This window comes from Phoca vitulina, unplaced genomic scaffold (assembly GCF_004348235.1).
Source record: "Phoca vitulina isolate PV1807 unplaced genomic scaffold, GSC_HSeal_1.0 scaffold43, whole genome shotgun sequence".
Classification (NCBI taxonomy): domain Eukaryota; kingdom Metazoa; phylum Chordata; class Mammalia; order Carnivora; family Phocidae; genus Phoca; species Phoca vitulina.
This window is the reverse complement of record NW_022589746.1, coordinates 1,480,091-1,499,732: the sequence shown is the minus strand read 5'-3', so window position 1 is coordinate 1,499,732 and position 19,642 is coordinate 1,480,091. Positions and strand designations below refer to the sequence as shown.

At 54.0% G+C, this 19,642-nt stretch overlaps 1 protein-coding gene across 2 annotated transcripts in view; it reads left to right on the top strand.

Moving 5' to 3' along the window:
• PGBD5 (piggyBac transposable element derived 5) overlaps window positions 1–19,642 on the top strand; it is a 97,993-nt gene that overhangs the window by 52,468 nt on the left and 25,883 nt on the right. For both annotated transcript variants that reach the window (XM_032430451.1, XM_032430450.1), the window contains exons 2-3: window positions 11,789–12,216; window positions 17,980–18,114. In XM_032430451.1, the coding sequence (XP_032286342.1) occupies window positions 11,789–12,216; window positions 17,980–18,114 (563 nt within the window). The remainder of the gene's footprint in view (window positions 1–11,788; window positions 12,217–17,979; window positions 18,115–19,642) is intronic.

Here is a 19,642-nt window from a genome sequence, read left to right as displayed (position 1 = left end):
CCCTGCGTCTCTGTGGGGCTTGCATTCCAGCTAATTCATGGGGTCAGATCACAGATGGGCAGTTTGGGGGGAGGCTCTTGGCTTCCCCTGCCTGGTTTCTGTAGAGGCCTCCACTGCTGTTAGCTGTGTGTGTTGGGTCGTGTCGTAGGGGACATTGGAACTGGGAGAATCTTCCTGGAAGATGTACCACAGTGTGGTGGTCAAGGCCGTGGACTCAGGCTGGGCCATTGGGCGTGGATTCTGGTTCCGCCCCTTGCTAGTTGTGTGACCTCAGGCAAGTCCCTTAACCAGTTTCCTCATTGGATAAGTGGGGGTCAGTGATGGTACAGATCTCTCAGAGCTGTCATCAAGGAATAAGTGAACCAAGTTATCATTTATAAAGCAGAACACACATAAAACAAGTGATGTATATGTGTATGCTAAATAAATAAACATTCTTTCATATTTACTGGCAAATAAATAAAATCCCCACCTCAGTAACCCTTGTGGAGCTGGACTCAGGACGTGTGACCCTGAGAAAGGAAAGGCTCCAGGAAGGAGGGGATGGTAGGAGCCTGGAGGCCAGAATTGCCTCCACTCAGTCACCATAACATTGACCTTCTCCCGTCCTTATGTCCTCCTGGGAAGGTGAGCTGCGACCTGTCCTGGAGGCTGCAGGGTGACTGGTGGGACGGGGTCAGCCTCCAGCGCTCCCCCCACTGGCTTAACTCTGTGAGTTGTAGCGTGAATGCAGACTCTCGTACTAACTGGCCAGCTCTGTCCTCGTCCTTTGCCCTATCTGGCATCGGCCCTACCTTCATTTTAGGACGAGGACACCAAGGCTTGGGTTCCTTCTTGCTCCTTTGCCTGGGGACAGCCATTACCGGGATGTGCTACTTTCTTCCCATCACCCTCGTATCTGTTTCTCCATCCAGCTCCCCTTTGTCTTAACTTCTCCTCCTCTCATTCCGCATTCCCTCTCCCAGGGTGTGGGTGGCTGTGCAGGGAATTAGAGGGATATAATTAGCGTGCAGGGATACAGCCCCTCCAGCTTGCCTTCGTTCTTCTTGGACCAACTGTGCTGAGACGGCCTGGTACCATCTGTCCCTGCACAGGGTGCCATGGGTGGCCCAGGGTGGTAGAAAGGGGGATGGGAACGCCCCTGGGAGCCACGCGCTTTGCTCTCCCACCTGACCCTGGTGATCCTGCAGTATCCTTCCTCCGGTGCCCCCAGCACACACACAGACATGCAGCAAATACAGACGACCCGAGGATCGGAGAAAAGGAGCCTGGTGTGGGGTCCACAGACCTGGGCTGGGCTGTGAAAGGTGGCAGTGGGCTGTGCCGGTGATGCCAAGCCAGGAGGGGAGGTGCCACCACAAGTCCTAACAGGTTTTTCTGGGGAGGGAGTCCGGTACCATGCCCTGCCTCCGCGCAGGGACCCGGCAGGACCAGCTGTCTGCGTGGGGAGGGGAGCCCAGGAGCCAGGCCGCCCTGGACTGTAGGGCCCGCCGGCGGAGGAGCTGTCCCCCAATTCCATGCAGTCGTCTTTGATCTCCTGTGCATCGTTGACCTAACCACCGTCGTCAGCACAGACCCTGGCCGTTGCCCTTCTGATGCCACCGGCTGGGTTCGGGTGGCGGTGTGACCAGTACCTTCTCTTTCCGGTTGGAAAGGGCCAGGCAATTTCCTCCTGGGGCCTCACAGAGCCTTCTGGCTTCTCCACAGACCCTGTCATTCTCTCTGGCCTGGGGCCCAGGCGTTGCGGAGGTCACGATGGGCCAGTACCAGTTGGCTTTTGTTTGCTTCCTTGGGCTCCCAGTATTTTTTCAGTGCTAAGACTGGATTACAAAAATGGCACATTTTATATGCCCAACCCTGTCTGTGCATCTCTGTAACTCTGTGTTTAATCTCATGTGTAGATAAGCACAGAGGTCTAAAGCCAGGGTCTCGAGGACTGTGCGGTGTAGAAGCGCGGGTGCCGCCCACACCCCTGCCCTCTTCTTCAGGCTCACGCATGCGCACGCTCCCCCCTTAGGCAAACGCATGCGCGTGCCCGCCCCCGGCACACGCATGCGCACGCGCGCACCGTGTGGTCCTGCCAGTGCCTCAGGCTACCTGCAAGGGGTCCCCGGACCCAGATCCGGGGCAGCCGGCATGGACCTGACCCTGTCAGTCTCTTCCTCTCTCCCTCATTGTTTTCCCATGAGCCCCTCAGTGCTGTCTATCTCTGAGAGCTGCAGGATGCTGCTGGTGACCCTGAAATCTGAAGAGTCATTAGCCTTTGAATACTTTTCACTCACTGGGCAAGATCTCTCCCAAGCACTCAATGGGCCAGACACTGTTCTAGGCACTAAAGATACAGCAGGGAACCCAACAGACAGAACTGCCCGTCCATGTGGACCTCACATGTACCCCTAGGGATTTGCCATAAATGATATGGTCCCTACTGACTTCTTCCAGAATCATCCAGGATTTCCTGTTTGCACTCCAGCAGCCAGACCCAGTGGTGGTGTGTGCTCTGCTGGGCCTCCATGGTCCCCATCCACACTCATTTTCGGGGGGGGGGGGGCGTTGTGCCTCAGCCCAGAGTTCTTTCTAAGAATTTATTTCAGTCAAGAAAACAACTCCCAAGTCCATATATATTTAGTCAGTTTTCAGCTTTTACCTTCTCTCTCTAAGCCTTTCTCCTCCTTCTGATGCTTCTCTGCCTTCCCTCACAGCCGTTCTCATGGTCAGAACTTCATCACACACGTGGAAGATCGGAAGCGAACGCAAAGCTAGAAAGACTCAGCCATCTGGGGAGTCTTTATGCCTGCATGTGTGGGATGCACGTGGCGGGGGAAAGAGGATGTCAGCACCTTCATTCACCAGCTAGTGTGACCTTGAGCAGGTTCTTAAAGAGCACATGCTTCCACAGCTGCTGAGTGGGTGTCCCAGTCCCTCTTTGGTTGGCTGCTATGAGAATTAAATGGGGTCAGGTAATTGCTCGTTGTAGTGCTTGATGCAAAGAAGATCCTCCATCAGTCACACCAGAGTTTTCTATTCTGTCAGGTGCATATTTGGAATACACCTCTTAAAGCCTAGGGTGACTGCCCATCCTTTTCATCCTTCACACTGTCCCTGAGTACCTGGGACATGGTCCCTTTCTCTGTTGCCTTTCTTGGAGGAAGGACTAGGGTGGTCCTGGGGAACGTGCACCACGCCACGTGGAACTGGCCAGAGCTGGCCGCAAGTTGGGGTTGGGCTCAGTCAGTGGGCTCAGCTAAGGCTCAGTGCAGAGGAGGAGGTATGTTTGGGGAAGGAGCCTGAGGAAGGAGGAGCACCCCAGATAGAAACCGGACATGAGCCTGGTTTAGTTAGGGATGAAGAACTGCAGTGGGCGTGCTTGGCGCAGCAAGAAGAGAGCAAGAAAAAGCTGTGAAGTCATGGAGGAAATGAGCAAATTATCTGCGTGGCCCCTCCCCTCTGGTCACTGTGCACGAGATGGGGCCTTTGAGGTGGGCTGGTCCCAGACAGTGGCCCGTGGCCCCTCAGCACTGCGTCCCTTCCCCATCGTCTTCTTCCCAAGTGGGAAACACGCTCCCGCTGTCCTTTCTGTATCCAAGCAGAGGCTTTAAAAATACAGCCTCTTGTGAAAAAGAGACACAGTGTCTGAGTGAAATATAAACTGTGGTTGCTAAGGCTGCTGTTCTGTAATAGCCATCTGGTAAGTCAGCTCTGGGAAGTGGGACAGAAGCCTGGGGTACGGGCCCGGAGGGTGCTGTTTGTTGTGCATGCGATTCACTCCGTTACGGGGCACCCACCTAGAAGCAGGCGCTGAGTGAGGCACCTCCCACTTCATCCGCACCCCGGACTGTGAATTTCATGGTATTGTTGGCTTCGCTTTACCACCACGGACACTGTGGCTCGACGAGTACTTATAGACTGCATGTTTGTGTCCCCCCTAGAATTCATGTGCTCAAGTCTAATCCCCAAGGTGATGGTAGTAGGCGGCGGGCCTTCGGTCATGAGGGTAGGGGGTCTCCTGATGGGATAAGTGTCTTAGAAGAGAGACCCCCCTCCCAAGATCTCCCTGGACCCTCCCTTGCGTGGAAACACAACAAGAAGACAGCCCTTTGTGAAGCAGGGAGTGGCCTTCACCAGACACCAAGTCTGTCAACACCCTGATCTTGGACTTCACCTCCAGAACTGTGGGTAGCACATTTCTGTTGTTCAAGCCACCCAGCCTGTGCTATTCTGTCGCGGCATTCCACACGCATGAAGATTAAGAGATTAAGTCACTTGCCCCGGGTCACTCACCTCATGAGTTATGGAGCGGGAGCCCGGTCCAGGTCCTTGACTTTGCTGGGCACAACTATTTCAACATCATGATGGGAGACTTTCATATAATTCTTTACATTCCTCAGAATACTTCCATCATTGTCTTTACTGTTTCATCAGTCTTGGAAGGGAGTTGAGGCAAGTTACCAACGAAAAACTGAAACCCAGAGAAACTTCAGTTTCACAGTGGTTCAGTTAGACAATGAACGAACCAGGAACAGAACTAGCTCCCCACCTCCCAACCCCCCCCCCCCAACCCCAGCTGCAGGAGACTGCCTCTCATCCTTAACAAACACCTCTTTCGACTACGTTTTAGCTCAGCTCTAAGGAAAAGTGAAGTCTGTGGTTTGTGAGGGGGAAGTGGATAAGCCTGGTCCTAGGTGGACGGGCTGAGCCTGGTCCAGGGCACAGGGGACGAGTGTGGTCCTGGGCGTGGGGCCTGAGCCTGAACCAGCCGCTCTCACAGGCCACGTGGACTGAAGAAGGCTGCAGCACACTTAGCCGTGGGAGGACTCACAAACTCACAAATGGTCATGGAATAGCCTTGTCACCTGGCCTTTAGGCTCCTGCCACTAAGCGAGTCCGAGTCACCATGAAGCTCTGTAGCTGCCAGTGTTTATTCATTCCTTTGACATCTGAGCTGTTGCTTTGTAGTCACGTCTGTGCTAGGCACTCTGCTAATAACCCTTCTTGTGTTGTCACCTTGCTACTTGCATCAAAACCGATCTGGTGGGAGGGGTAAAAGACCCTTGTTCTGTCTGTCCAAGCACGTGTGAGCTGACCTCTGTTCACCAACAAAGTCCTGGCCTGGAACGTAGAGTACCATGCTCTGCATGGAGAGGACACCACAGGGTCCTCGGGCCCAGGCGTGTGGTGGCGAGAGCTGACCGTTGATTTCAGCTGCTCCCCGTTAGCTCATTGCATGTGGGGCTGGTCAGGGTTACCTCTGCCCAGCACAGCATCCCCCCACCGACGCTTTACAGCAGTCAGCTGCAGGTGTCAGGGACTGGAGTCAGCTCTCGCACATGAACGGAATTGTACGTTTTGTGTAAGTTAGACTATTTCTTGTACGTGGATAGGTGCCTTGTGTGGCGAATGGTTTTGAAGGTGAGCTGTCTTGGGAAGTTTTCACGTGTCAGGCTCAGGTGCGTGTCACCCCTTCTCTGTAAAGCAGCTCTTTGTCACATGACATCTAGTCAAGGCTGTAGATTTAATGTCTGCATTAGCCAACAAACTAGCCCTCTTCTGGAAGAGCCGCATACTCCTGTTCTGGGGCCCGGGTTTCCTGTGAACGGCATCAACTCGGGGGTCTGATTCCAGAATTGTTTCTTTGTGTTGCCGGTTTGTTTGCCAGCCACTGTGCTGTGTTCGCTTGAGGAAGACCACACAGGTGCACATGCGGAGTGCACTCTTCTGTGTTCCTGACAGGGGGGCCCTGCAAGCAGGAACAGACCTGGTGCTGCCCTGGGGGGTTCTCTGGCCGAGTTTCTGCGTGTTTCCTAAGGGCTCCGGAGAATGGTTTGGAGCTTCACATGGGCTCCGTGGGAAGGCACCATGTAGAGGACTGACCGTAATCTGAGCCTCCGTTGGTGGGTTGGTAAGCATTGCAGGTCAGCCCGAAATAGGACGGGGCGCTGGGCGCTGCTCACAGCTGCCCAGTGAGACAGGTGGGGGTAACCCCATCGGGCCACACAGATCAGGGGCCGAGGCCCGGGGAGGTCAGGAGCATGGCCAGGACCCATGCCCGAGACTCCCACCGACCCGTGTGTGCAGACTTCCTTGATCTGGCTGCGAATCGAACTTGTTACTAGTCCCTTACCTGTGGGCCACGAGGTTAAATGGGGAAAGACGCCTTGGAGTTCTGGAGTGGCCGCGTGGCTGGATTCTGGAGCCGAGACCAGTTCTCTGCACAGTTCCTCAGATGGACTGCTCCTCCTGCACGTCCGTTAGCCATTAGGGGGTGGGGGGAAGGAGAGAAATGGAGAGAAATGAGGATTCGTTTAGCGGAAGATAAAGCCCAGCTGCGGCCGGCACTGAGGACAATGGTTTGACTCTGTTCTGTGTTACCCTTTTATAGAATGCAATGTCTCATTTTTTTTTTTAACATCTCAACTGAGAGGAATATTTTTGTGATAATGCGGATGTTCTTTTATATTTTTCTATCCACTTGATTTTGTCTGGAGATAATTATTTCATTATTTTAAACCCTTAATTCAGAATATTAAGCGATCCTTATCTGTGTCACAAGACTGCAGACAATTGATGTCCCAAAATGCCAGTTTATGCAAAATGCCATTCTCCTCTCAAAGTGAATGCTTTTGTCTCTAGAAGGTTGGACTTTAGAAAGCCACACTTTTCTTCTAGAGCATGTGAAGGTGAAGATCAGGGCCCCAGGCGGCTGTGCTCATGAAGTGGGCACAGGGAAGGCAGTTGGGGGCCGCTCCCACAGGACCCTCACACCCAGTGGGACTCGTGGTGGACCAGCCAGGATGGACCATGGCCTGTGTTCGAGGTCCTGCAGCTTTCACTCACTCCGAGGTGCTTCTTATACTCCCATTTGATGGGTGAACAAACCAAGGTGCAGAGAGGTTGTGTGGCCTGCCCAAGGTCACACAACCAGCAGCTGTAGACAGAGAGGGAGGGCCAGAAGGAGTTCCGAAGTGGTTTCCACTAATTCAGGAAATTGAACAAAACAAGACCCAGAGCCAGCCCACCTGAGCTGGGGACCAGAAGTCATCTGTGATGCTCCCCCTCCCACGTCCTGCCCACTGATCATCTGTTCCCAATTCCCAGGTGGTCTCCCTCCCCAGGACTTCGCACGCTGCCCCTTCCTGGCTCCCTAGACCTCACGTGTGTCCCCAGGGAGGTGTGGGCAGGTGTGCCGACTTCCTGCCCAGCTGGCGGAGGTGAGCCCTGCGTCACTGTATTGTACTCCTTCCAGCCTCACCCACCCTGGCGCTGTTGGCTTCCTCTTCCACACAGATGTTTCTAGCTGTTCTTTTTACCAGGCATTAACATGGGCTGCTGTACCAGGAACCAGATCCTTCCCATGGGGCTTAGCAAAGATGCCCTTCCTCCTGAATGGGCCGAGGCGTCTGCCCTCCCCACTCCCCCACTCTCTATCCACCTTGTCAATGGGTGTGTCCAGCATACCATGAGCTGGGCTGGGGGTAGCACGACAGCCTCTACCTTGGCCATCCCGCTTCAGCTGGGCCAGAGGGTGGGACAGCAGAGGCAGACCCAAACAAGTATGTAAGTCCCTGGTGAAACAATCCTAGACTATGATAAATTCGAGGAAGGAAGCCTACTTGGGATGGAGATTGACAGGACCGGCAGGGGTGTCCACCTGTGGTTGGGTGGGCTTCATCACTTGAGGAAGCCGGAGCCCCGGGAGGGCTTGCGTCCCGCAGATGGGTCTTCGTGGATGCAGGCCCTGGGGTGGAGGGGGCTTGCCAGGGCCCGGGCCTGCCCCCAGCTCTGGCTGCACGCCTTCTGCTTGCCTGGCCTTGGAGAGTAGCCTGGGGTGCAGGGCCCTGAGCCCTTGATAAGGAATGTGTGTTGGCTTTTTTAAGCGCAGTGGGAAGTCACAGGAGTGTTTTAATTAAGCAGGGGAGTGTTGTGATCTGGTTTATATTCTTTAAAAAAATTTTTCTCGTTGCTGTGACTCATTTGGGGGAGGCCGTGTTTGTCTTCTAGGCCAGAGGTGGCGGCCGCCTGGGCCAGAGCGCTGCAGTGGGTGGTTGGTGACACACTGTAGAGGTGGAGGTGGGAGGACGTGCTGAGGGGCCGGATGTGGGGGTGCGGCGAGGAGAGGGATCCACGGTGGTTCAGGTTTCTGGCTGAAGTCCCTGGCGGGGGCTGATGGGTAAGAACAAAAAGGGAGAGGACAATGAGGCATCTGGAGTTGCAGTGTGGACACGTGTGGTTTAAGATACCAGCCTAGTTCTTGTCCTGGTACAAATGGAAAGGATACATCGATGAGGGTCGCTGGCTGGTGGAGGCCCTGACCCCAGGGTTCGGGTCACCTGCAGGACCGCGGCTCACCTGTAGTCTGTTCCCCTGCCCAGCACACTTACAGAGGTGAGGGAGCGCTGTGGTCGCCCCTCAGTTAGGTCCCTGCCTGAGCTCACTGGCTTCAGGAACAGTCCAGGCCCTCCCCACATGGCGCATGCAGCAGTGAGCGGTTCCTCCTACAGCATGAGCATGACCGGCGGCGCTCACAGCCCTGCACACTCCATGGCGGGGCGGGGGGGAGGTCCTGGCCCTGAGCCCCTCCGTGTCTGCAGCCAGGCTTCTCCCTTGCACAGTCCACTAAATGCGGGGCATTTGCTCTGGTCACGGGGCCTTTGCGGGAGAGGTTCTCACTGCCTGAGATAGTCTGTAGCCTCCCTGCCCCCACCGCACGGGGGGCTGACAGCTTCGCAGCCGTCTGTGTGGCTCTTCCAGGGAGCCTCTCAGACCCCACCTCCCCAGGATCTGGACTCAGGTCCCTCTTGTGGGCACCCTCCCCCACCCCTATCCCCCCGCCCGGCATCCCTGGGTCACTGCCTGCTGCCTGCTCCTGTCTTTACACCGAGGACTCCCGGGGAGAAAATACCGGGTCTTACTCCTTTCTGTCCCCAGGATCAGTATGACACTCAGGTGTTCACTGACAACTGCCTTTGTGTTACAGTCCCCTTTCTACACAGGACACCTGCTTTTGTAGTCGCTCCTGAAAAGAGGGGTCGGTTCCCAGCTTGGGGTGGTGGGAGGAATCTCTGGGGGATCTGAGCGTTAGTGAACCATTCTTCCTTTTTTTTTTTTTTAAGATTGATTTATTTATTTTAGCGAGAGAGAGTGGGGGGTGGGGAGGAAGGGCAGAGGGAGAGAGAGAATTGCAAGCAGACTCTCCACTGAGCACAGAGCCCGACTTGGGGCTCCATCCCACCACTCTGAGATCATGGCCCGAGCCGAAACCAAGAGCCGGATGCTCAACCGATGGAGCCACCCAGGTGCCCCTTACTGAACCATTCTTAATGCTACCCCGGGTCTGTGGGCCTGCTGTGACATCCTGGGATTGAGGGGGCAGGTGATCCCCTGTAGGCTGAGGGAACCAGATGGTGATGGGGCCTTGAGGGGTGACATGGTGGGATGGGGGGGTGAAGAGGGGGAGAGGAGGGAGACGATTATATGAGTTTATGACCTGGCAATGCATCATTGGCACCATCAACATGCAGAGCCCTGTACCCCCAGCCCAGACACCAAGTGCACGTACACCTGCTCTTCCTCCTCCGGGTCCTCCCTACCAGCCTGCCCCCCATCCCCACCCCTGGTCCCATGCTGCCTTTGCATTTTTTACAATGTAGGTCCTCCCTATCCCTTCAGAGTTTCTTCTGGCTATGCACTGTAACCCTATATCACCCACTGTGAAATGTGTGCACGGCAGAGGTGGAGGGAGCTGGTGGGGTTTGAAGACCACACACCTGGCTTAAGTTGTGCATATACACTGTGCAGAGAACAGCCACATGCCTCCTTGTCCACTCGTGAGAGCAGAAGGGACACTATTAAATAATTACAACAGGCAGCAGGTGCTCTTGGACTGGCTCTGGGCCAGGTGGGACAAAGGTCACCCTAACTGTAAGGTGCTTAGATGTGAGTGACCTGGGGCTGTGTCCCTATACTTCCGAGCTTCTAGTTCCTCACCTGCAGAAGGGGATGATGCTTCACGTGGATGTTGTGAGGATCACATGGGGTAATATCTGGAAAAGCTCCTATAAATGAATCAAACGTAAAAGAGGCTTATCTTGGCTGGGGGTGCACAGCACCCCCAGGGCCGTATTATTAAATGGTCATATTACAGAGTTGGTGATACAGATTGAATCTCCTGAATGGCATTTTCTCCACCCCCCGCCCTCCTGCCTCCTTCCTTCCCAGTGCCTGGCCTGTGCCAACACTTCTCAAATATGAAGCATCACAACTGCTGAAGGGGGCTGTGGAGGATGCTTGTAAATCCAAACTAAACAGATAAGAGGGAGCCGGCTACTTCCCAGTTGTTTCCTGAACCAGTTGGCCAGGGCAGAGTTTGCTGTGAGAATTGATTTTGAAATAGCCTGGGAGGCAGAATTACTAAAGATAACTTTTGGAAAAGAAAATTTCATTCTGCTTACTCAGCATGATGGAGCAATTAAAATGCCGGTTTTCCTCCTCTTTGAGAGCTACCCCTGAATAATTTATGGCTTCACCCATAGGAGGCTGTACGTCTTCGCTGAAATACAATGATTTCCACTAAGAGTGGGTGTGGGCTGCAGGCTGTTCTTGCTACCCGGGGCCCCTCCAGATCCTGGCCTCAGTGTCACGGCAACTCTCGGCCAAGAGCAGTGCCCTTCCAAAAAATGGTTGGTGACCATGAATATGGTGACCACTTGGCTCTCTGGACCTCAGTTTTTTCTTCTGTAAAATGAGGGCAGTTAGAGCATTCGAAAGCCCTCAGCCTAAGTCACAGGATTTCTGTTGCTAATGTGTCAGTAAAGGTTTCCAAGTTGCCACAACAACCTTGCAAAGCAGGTGTTCCATTTTCTACGTGGGGCAGATGAAGTATTTATCTAAGACTGTGCAGTTAGCTATGAGTAAATTCAGGGTTTCGGCTCCTGACTCGGTCTCATCTAAAACCTGGACTGCCTTGTCATTCTCTTATTTTGCTGTGAAACACATGTTTTTCAGGGACTGTCTAAATCAGTAGTAGAGAAAGTTCTGAAGAACGCGCATAGCTTTTATTAGAAATTGCAAAGTTTGTCTCCTGAAGGGTTATCTGGCTGGCTCAGTCGGTGGAGCATGTGACTCTGGGTCTCGGGTCATGAGTTCGAGCCCCAGGTTGGGCATAGAGATTAGGTAAAAGAGATTTAAAAAAAAAAAAAAAAACTTGTCTCTTACAAATCTCTCCATACTGTTAGCCTGGCTTAAGTCACTATATGGAATTGAAAGCCGTATCTCTTAAGGATGTGTGTGTGTGTGTGTGTGTGTGTGTATGTGTATTTCAAATGGCTGTTCCTGCATTAGTCAAGAATTGTGAGGTTTTTATTATATTGGTGAAATTATCTAAAGGAGCCCCTTCAGATTGATTCAGCAATAAATTTCAAGTTGCCACGTGTCCAATTCCAGGACAGAAAGATGGCAGCCTCACCTGGGTGGGCATTTCAGGCCCTGAGGGGTGAAAGCCTCCTTAGAGAAGTCACCTTCCCTCACAAGAAAGTTTAAGCTTGAAAGCCACGGCCAGGCTCCTGGGCTGGATCGGTGTGTCTTTGCGTCGGTGCCTTTCTGCCCCTCACGTGTCCCTTTCCCTGCAGAGCGGTGTCTGTGCGGGCCGGGCGAGAGCGCAGGGTGTGCAGTGCGGGGGGGACCCCGGGACCCCGGCTCGCAGGCGGAGGTGCACCCCGCGGAGTGCACCCGGTGCCTGCCCCGGCTGTGTGCGCTGCTTGCCGCCACAAACCCCCCCCCCCATCTGTTTCAGGTCCAACCCGAAAGATGCCCCCCGGCGCCAGCGCCATGGACTTCTTCCAGCTCTTCGTCCCGGACAACGTGCTCAAGAACATGGTGGTGCAGACGAACATGTACGCCAAGAAGTTCCAGGAGCGCTTCGGCAGCGATGGCGCCTGGGCCGAGGTGACGCTGACAGAGATGAAGGCGTTCCTGGGCTACATGATCTCCACCAGCATCTCCCACTGCGAGTCGGTCCTCAGCATCTGGAGCGGCGGCTTCTACAGCAACCGGAGCCTCGCCCTCGTCATGAGCCAGGCCCGCTTCGAGAAGATCCTCAAGTACTTCCACGTGGTGGCCTTCCGCTCCAGCCAGACCACGCACGGCCTCTACAAGGTCCAGCCCTTCCTCGACTCCCTGCAGAACGGCTTCGACTCTGCCTTCAGGCCTTCCCAAACCCAGGTGAGGCCCGTGTGCGGGTGCCCCGGGCCCCCTGCCCCTGGGCCCCCCCACCCCCATGGCAGCCCTCACCTGGAGGGTGCTCCTGCTCTTCTCCTGCCCCCCTAGACTCACAGCTCCCCCCCACAGAGAAGTCAGAAAGCGGGGTTCTGCTCTGACCCGGTTTCCCTCCTCCTTGCCCGCATCCTCCCTCCCCCTAGTGGCACTGGCTTTCCAGATGATGTGTTTTTCAGGCTAGGTGAATTTTCTTCTATGAAGAAGAACCTCTAATAGTAACTTTCCTGTGTTCTCTGAGTATGTAGTCCCCTGTTGGTGGTGACAGGGGCTGAAGCCTTGTAGGTGGCCAAGGGAAGGAGGCCAGAATCTCAACCACTCTTCAGGTATCCGGCAGTCACTCAGGTCCTGGGGTCCACGTGGCACAGGCGGGTCTTTTGGACCACGGTTTGATAGAGCCCCACACCTAGCTGTTATGGCCCCCTTCCCAGCTTCCCTCCCTGGTTCTAAAAGGCTCTGTTTGCTCTCAGCTCCTGAGCCCCTGCCTTCTGGTGTTGACAGGTGGTCAGTACCCTTGGCTGCAGGGAGATACGAGGTTCAGAACCATCCTCAAAACTGCTCTCTACTGGTCTAGCAAACTGAGGAGGTGGCTTATTTCTGGGATGCCTCTAACCAAAACTTTACGAAGTTTTTGGCCCACTGGAGCCCAATTCCATTTGACCTGTTCAATGTGGAAACAAAAATCGACATCATTTTTATTTGTACATTTAAAGAGCCATCGGTCCACCCACTCTTCCTTGTGCTTTTCCTTTAAGGGCCTTCTTCATAAACCTCAAATTCTTTTTGATGTTCTCCCTTTCCCTGATTCTGTATCTTGCCTTTTTCCCTATGCAGCTGAAAATCACAGGGTTTCTGTGGGGGAAGATACCGCCCTATTTCAGGTCTGTGGGAGCCTTTAAACAATCTCTGGAAGCATCCCCCCATGCTGTTCTGTGAATATGCTGGGCTCATTATGATTTGCAGGTGGATGCTCTTTCTGACTAGCGGAAGCTTTTCCCTCTTCTCTCTGCCTTAGCAGATGTACCCAGTCTCCAGGGCCCGGTGCGAGGCCCGCATTCTCATGCTGGTCCCGCTTTCCTGAATTCCCCCACTATTTATAGGACAGCTGAGTCCCATTCTTCCTTGTCCCCAGTTGTGTCTCTTACCTTCCAAACAGGAGGTGGGCTCTTTTTGGGACACAAGCCCTGCCTTACACAGGCCCCGCAGGACCAAATACAGGGCCGGGCACCTTATTTTTTTATTTCACTGAATATTTGCTTGGTTGAAAATGAACCAAATCAGAGGCCTGCTGGCTGGATGCAAGGGGAAAAGAACAGTATTCTGACCATCCTCGGGGCCAAACCTTTGAACAGCTCCTGGAAGAGGCTGTGGGCTCGCTCCGGCTGAGTATCTCTTAAGAATCAAACAACCAGCTGCTTGGATGATTGATACTTAACAGTGTAAAGCTGAGGTTGCTGAGGATCTTCTAGCTCCTCGACTAGGCCAGGCTTATCCAGGGCTATACTCCTATTTGTGGTGTGGTGAACTGGCCTCGTGCTGCCTGCCTTCAGAAACTGCGGTGTCAGATACCTGAGCCCCATGCCCAGGGCGATCACCACGCGTGTGTGTGTCTGGAGCCTGGTAGCCTGTGGGCACGAGGCAGTGCCAGCTAGCAAGATCTGAGCTTGTGAGCCCGTCCCTTCCCAGCTTGGGCATGGGTGCCCCGCAGGGGCCCAGCACATTCCCAAGCCAGCGGTGGCTGGACCGCAGCGCCCATGGGCAGTTCTGCCCTCGTCCCTTTTATGGCTCAGATGCGCAGCGAGGACCACCAAGAGCCTGGAGACACACTCGCTTTATTCTTACCCCCGCGTCTTTTTGCATCCAGTTGACAAGGCTGAGGGAAGGTCCTAAGATAAGTCTCAGATTGGGGAAGGGCTCCCTCATCATGTTGGGGGTTTTTTTCCTCTTTTTTCTTTTTTTTTTTTTAATAGACTTTGTATTTGATTTTTATTTTTACCTTTGTATTTGTGAAGTTATTTTTTCTTTCTGCTACCATTTTGTATCTGGTGCCCTCTGTTGGTCAGGACCCCAGCAGGAAGCAAGTCCTGTGTTCTAGACGGGCAGTTGAAGAGGATTGGATGCGGGGACCGTGGACAGCCGTGGGGTCAGGGTGGGGGGACATGACCGGGCTGGTAGCGACAATGGGAAACCCAGGTCAGCCGTGGGCCGGGGAGAGAGGGGGTGTGTGTAGGAACACGGAGGTGACGGTGCAGGCAGGCAGGGGCCTCTTGCATGTCTTGCTCCTGCCTCCAAGTTGGCCAAACAAGTCCAACACTGGGCCAGGGGCCTGGGTGGTGTGGTTTATAAGAGGTTGACGTCCAGGCCGCAGTGGGGTGGGAAGGGTGGTAAGTGCATCTTGGGGGCAAACAGAATACCCGGGATACCACCCCACAGACAGGGACATGAGGCAGCAGGAAAGTAAAAGATCCCTTGGACCAGTTTTCCAGTTGGCTGATAATCACACAGAATTTTCCTCTTCTTCCATTTCCCTCCTGACTGTGGGCCCCGCTGAGCCAGCCCTGGATCAGCAGGCAGGAGCAGGGTCAACCAAAGGAGATGCACTCATGAACTGTGGTGTATGATTGGTTTTGAACATGATTAGGCCTTCCTGTTAGCCGGGGGTTCCTATAAGTCCTTGTACCCCTTCCTTTGCAGATAAGCAGCTTGACCCCGTGTGCACCGCAAAGCACCAGCCTTTCTGTGTGGAACAGGACTGTAGCCTCCTGTGAGCTTGCCCGGGAGTGGGGGCGCTTTCCTTCGGCCCCCAGCAACAGGCACATTGTGCTTGGTTCCTACACTTACTTTCTTCTCAAAGATGCTTCTGCCTCGTAGAAAAGGTTCCTGTTCTGATCCTTGATGGGAGAAGCTGGAAATTCTAAAGGTTTCCTGGTTTTCCACCTTTTCTCCTCTGTGAAAAGCCCCTGTTTAGACTCTGGATCATTCATTCAGGTAGAAGGGGATTGAACAGTGCGTTCGGTTGAGAGTGGCCATCTGCCACGCCGGAGCCTCAGGGCCCCTGTGAAGGGTCTTCGCTCTGCCTGCTGAGGGCCGTTGGCACGGTTCTCCATCATGTGTGGCTGGATTGGCTCCAGGCTCCCGGGCATCGCTCTGCATCCTGCACCCTCACACACACTCCACCCTCGAAACACACGGCCCACTTGCCTCGCAAACCACACACCCCCTCTGCCCTGCCATCTCTGGAGCCTTTCTGCTCCAGCAAATGTGACCCTCTGGGATGAGTCTAGAACTTTCACAGAGCCTTCAGAAACCTGATGGTTCTCAGAGTCTAACAGTAACCCACATGGCCAGGGGTCGTGTGTGTGTCCACACACGCATTTCCTCAAAACTGGGGGCAGATTCATTAGAAGAATATTTTCGGGAAGGGTTTATGCAAGTAGGTAAATGGATGCTTTGTCTTTCCTCTACCATAACCACTCCACACCCCAAAATGAGCTTGTCATACAGAGAAGGGGACTCAGGAAACACAGCTGGGTAGCAGAGCTGCAGGCCGGCCGGCAGCCTGGAGGAGAAGGAAGTGGTTTTCTGGCATGTATAGCTTTCATGCAGTTTGCTTTGGTCAGGCTGGTGATGAGACATCAATGTGCGGCTGATTCTGTGGAAATGCACATGGACTAGAGGTAGGTTGGCTTCCTGAAGAAGAGGGAGGGAGCGAGGGCAGTTTTATGTACTGTGGCTTCACAGGGGGCTCAGTAGGACCTGTTTCCTGAGCTGGGCGAGTTGAGCAGGGAACAGGCAGGCAGCCAAAGGGCTTCTTTCTGCCATCCCCGCCCCCCAGCTCCATGTCCCCACAGTGTGCAGGACTTGTCCATTTTGCTACAGTGGTTCCAGATGGGGCTTTGAATGTTGTATGAGCCCACGGAGTCAGCAAGGCCCTGTGGTCAGACAGGGAGGCCAGACTTAACATCCGCATGCTTCCAACAACAGAACAGTCTGGGACCCAGACTGAACACGGCGAGTCTGTTGTTTTTTGAATGGAATTCAGGGGAGCACTAATGGAAGGATGGGAGGATAGTGTCCAAATCACAGGTTGGTAAGTATTGTCCTCCAGTCTGCCCTTGTCAGAGCGTGTTCTGACATCACCTGGGAGCTTGTTGGAAATGCAGAAGCTCGGGCCCTGCCCCAAACAGACTAGTTCAGAATTCGCTTTTCAGGGACATCCCGGGTGCCTGGTTTGTTCATTAAAGTTCCAAAAGCCCTAGTGGAGAGCAGGGGTTGGAACACTTTTTCTGTCGATGGCCAGATGGTCTCTGCTGCATCTTGTCCGATTTGCTGTTGTAGTCCAGGAGCGGCCGTTGACAATATATCAGATCCCAATAAAACTCTTATTTACAACAGGGTGGTGAGCCAGACTCTACCATAGTTTGCTTCTAGGTTCTTGGAATCCTATCATTTCCCATATTCTTCATCAGTGAAATTCAGACACATATGCCAATTCATAATTAAGCTTGAAATAGGACAAGGGGGAGAAGTGTAGCAGATTCCTAAATTTACCCAAAAGTCTCCCCAGAAAAGCTTTAGCTTGAAGAAGCAAAACTTTGACCACCCTGTGGAGCCTGGTTTTGTTAGGCCATTTCTTTTTACTTTATAGTCTTGTCATTGGAAGCGTCTTACAACCATGTTATAAAGAAATTGAAATAGGTGAAATAAGTTTAAAAATTGCCTTGGGAATCCCGTGTCTGGAAGGACACGACAGTGTGGAGGAAAGCCAGAGGCCGGGTCATGGCGACAAGGCCACAAGGCACTGGGTTCATTTCAGGGCAGATTTTAAGGAGACATTGTTCAGCCTTGGGGGAAAAAGGAGGTTGTGGGCCAGTGTGAGAGCGGTCTTGAATACCTAAAGAAATAGTGTGTGTTTTTCTTTGTGTCTTACAGGGACAGAAGTCAGATTAAATGTAGGTAGATTTTGAATCCATGAGGGAAAGGACTTTTTAGCAGTTGCAGCTGTCCGTCAGAAAGGGCTTTCCTGGGCGCCTGGGTGGCTCAGTTGGTTAAGCGACTGCCTTCGGCTCAGGTCATGATCCCGGAGTCCTGGGATCGAGTCCCGCATCGGGCTCCCGGCTTGGTGGGGAGCCTACTTCTCCCTCTGACCCTCTCCCCTCTCATGCTGTTTCTCTCTAGCTTGCTCTCTAATAAATAAATAAATAAATAAATAAAATCTTAAAAAAAAAAAAAAGAAAGGGCTTTCCTGAAAACAAGTGGGCATGCCCCGCCAGGAGTCAGGACCCCTAGAGATCCCTCTACCAAGTGAGAGTTTGCACTGGGAATCTTGGGCAATGGTAATGATAATTATTATTGTAATTATAATAAGATAATTATAAATCATTAAAACATATAAATACATACATTAAGTATGTATTGTTTTATAAATACGTAAAATAAAAATAAAATTACTTTTTAAATTTCCATTTACTAAATACCTGCTGTATGTCAGGGCCCATGCGTATGGTTTCTTGCTTCGTCCTCCCCAAAACACTGTTGTAGATGTTACCCTTTTACTGATGGGGAGACTGAGGATCAGAGAGGTAAAGTGGCTTAGGTCACACAGCTGGTCAAAGGCAGGGACTCGATTTGAGCGCAGATCTGATGACCCCCCCCCACCCCCCGAGCTAACGCTGCCTTCCGTGAGCATCTCTGCTGTTTCGTTCCTGGCAGGTGCTACACGAACCCCTGATTGACGAGGACCCTGTGTTCATCGCCACGTGCACGGAGCGGGAACTCCGAAAGAGGAAAAAGCGGAAATTCAGCCTCTGGGTCAGGCAGTGTTCCTCCACTGGCTTCATTATCCAGGTGAGCCCGGGGACGGCCCCAGGGAGGCCAGTTGAGGGGACTCGGCTCATTCGGGAACTGCTGAGCTGGCTCACTCACCCTTTCTCTGGGCCTTCCCCAGGAGCTGCTGCGGAGGCGGGGGCTGGGCTGGGGCTCCTCGCGGGGGCTCTGGGGCAGCCAACACTGTCGGCATGTTCTTCCTGTCCTGTCCAGCCCTTGTGGTGCAATAACAATGGTAAACACTGATCAAAGTTCAGGCCCTGACCATGTCAGCCAGAAGCTTCACCAAAAGAGCCGGTCACAAGAGGTGACTCCCATCTGTCTGCAGACAGGCTGTGTGGTGGTCCCAGAAGACCCCTCCCACCCCCGTCCCCCCATCCCATACTGAGGAAGCCTTCTTCAGGGGCCACCTGGTTAAATTAGCCTCCGCCAGGAGCACAGGCTCTGTTCCGCTCCAGGCAGACACGGACGTGGCTTTCAGCAGAGGGGGGAAGTGTCAGGTGTCCGGCTGCCGGGATCGGCCGGGGTGCGGCATGCACAAAAGGAGAAGCTGGGGGCTGGCCAACGCCAGAACGTGGCACCTAGGTGACAGCTCCTGGCCCCGGGCTGCTTTCTCCTGCCATGCCACCTGGGACACCCTCTTCCATCTGTCAGGCCTGCCAGCCCTGCAGTCCCAGCCGACCCCACCTCACCGCCCTCGCCCGCCTGCTGGCCCGACCCGAGGCACAGGGGTTCCGCACTCCCTTCCCCCCGGGGCCAGAGGAGGAGTCGTGGGAAGACTCAGTCGGGCATCTCCTCACCACAGTAAGGAAAGTGCACGTGCTTCAGGCAAACGTGGCTGCTAAGAAGGACCGTCCCATTCTCTCCCTGCAGGCCTGGGGGACCTTCAGCTTGGGCTGGGGCTGGTCCCCAGCTGGAGCCCAGACCTGAGTCCGCTTGGGCACAGGCTTCAGGCAGTTGCCACAGGGGACCTGTCCCACAGCGGGATCTACTCTGGATCCGCAGCCTGGGCCCCTCTGTCCCTGCCACCTCAGTAGTGTCTTTTGCAGTGACGCTCACTGGGGACAGGGGAGGGAGGTCCACCCTCCTAAGGAACGTTGGTCCTCCTTTGAGTAAGTACTTCCCGAGCACTGTCCCCTGCAGCGTTGTGCCAGGCGCTGGGACGTGGAAACACAGCCCTGCGTCCTCGGACATCTGCCCGTGTGGCTTGTGAACAGACGCTCCCGCGTGGGTTCTGCATGCGTGTGTCTACACCACCGCCTTCTTACTGGGAGCACTCAGTGGCCAGGAATCATGCCCACTACCTGGCAAGGCCACAGATCTCGCCCCGGGACAGGCTCTGCCCAACGTCTATAAAATCCCCATCTATGAAAAGGCTGGACGGGTACCTTGAAGTTTCCTTTTGTTTCTAGAACGCTGTGATTCTGGGAGGCTTTGCTGCCTGGTGAGGGGCTGCACTTACAAGCCAGAAGTGAGCAGCAGTCGGGCTCTGCACCGTGGCCGGGGCAACAGGGGGTTATCCTTCGGCCACAGGCTGTCCCGTGACGGG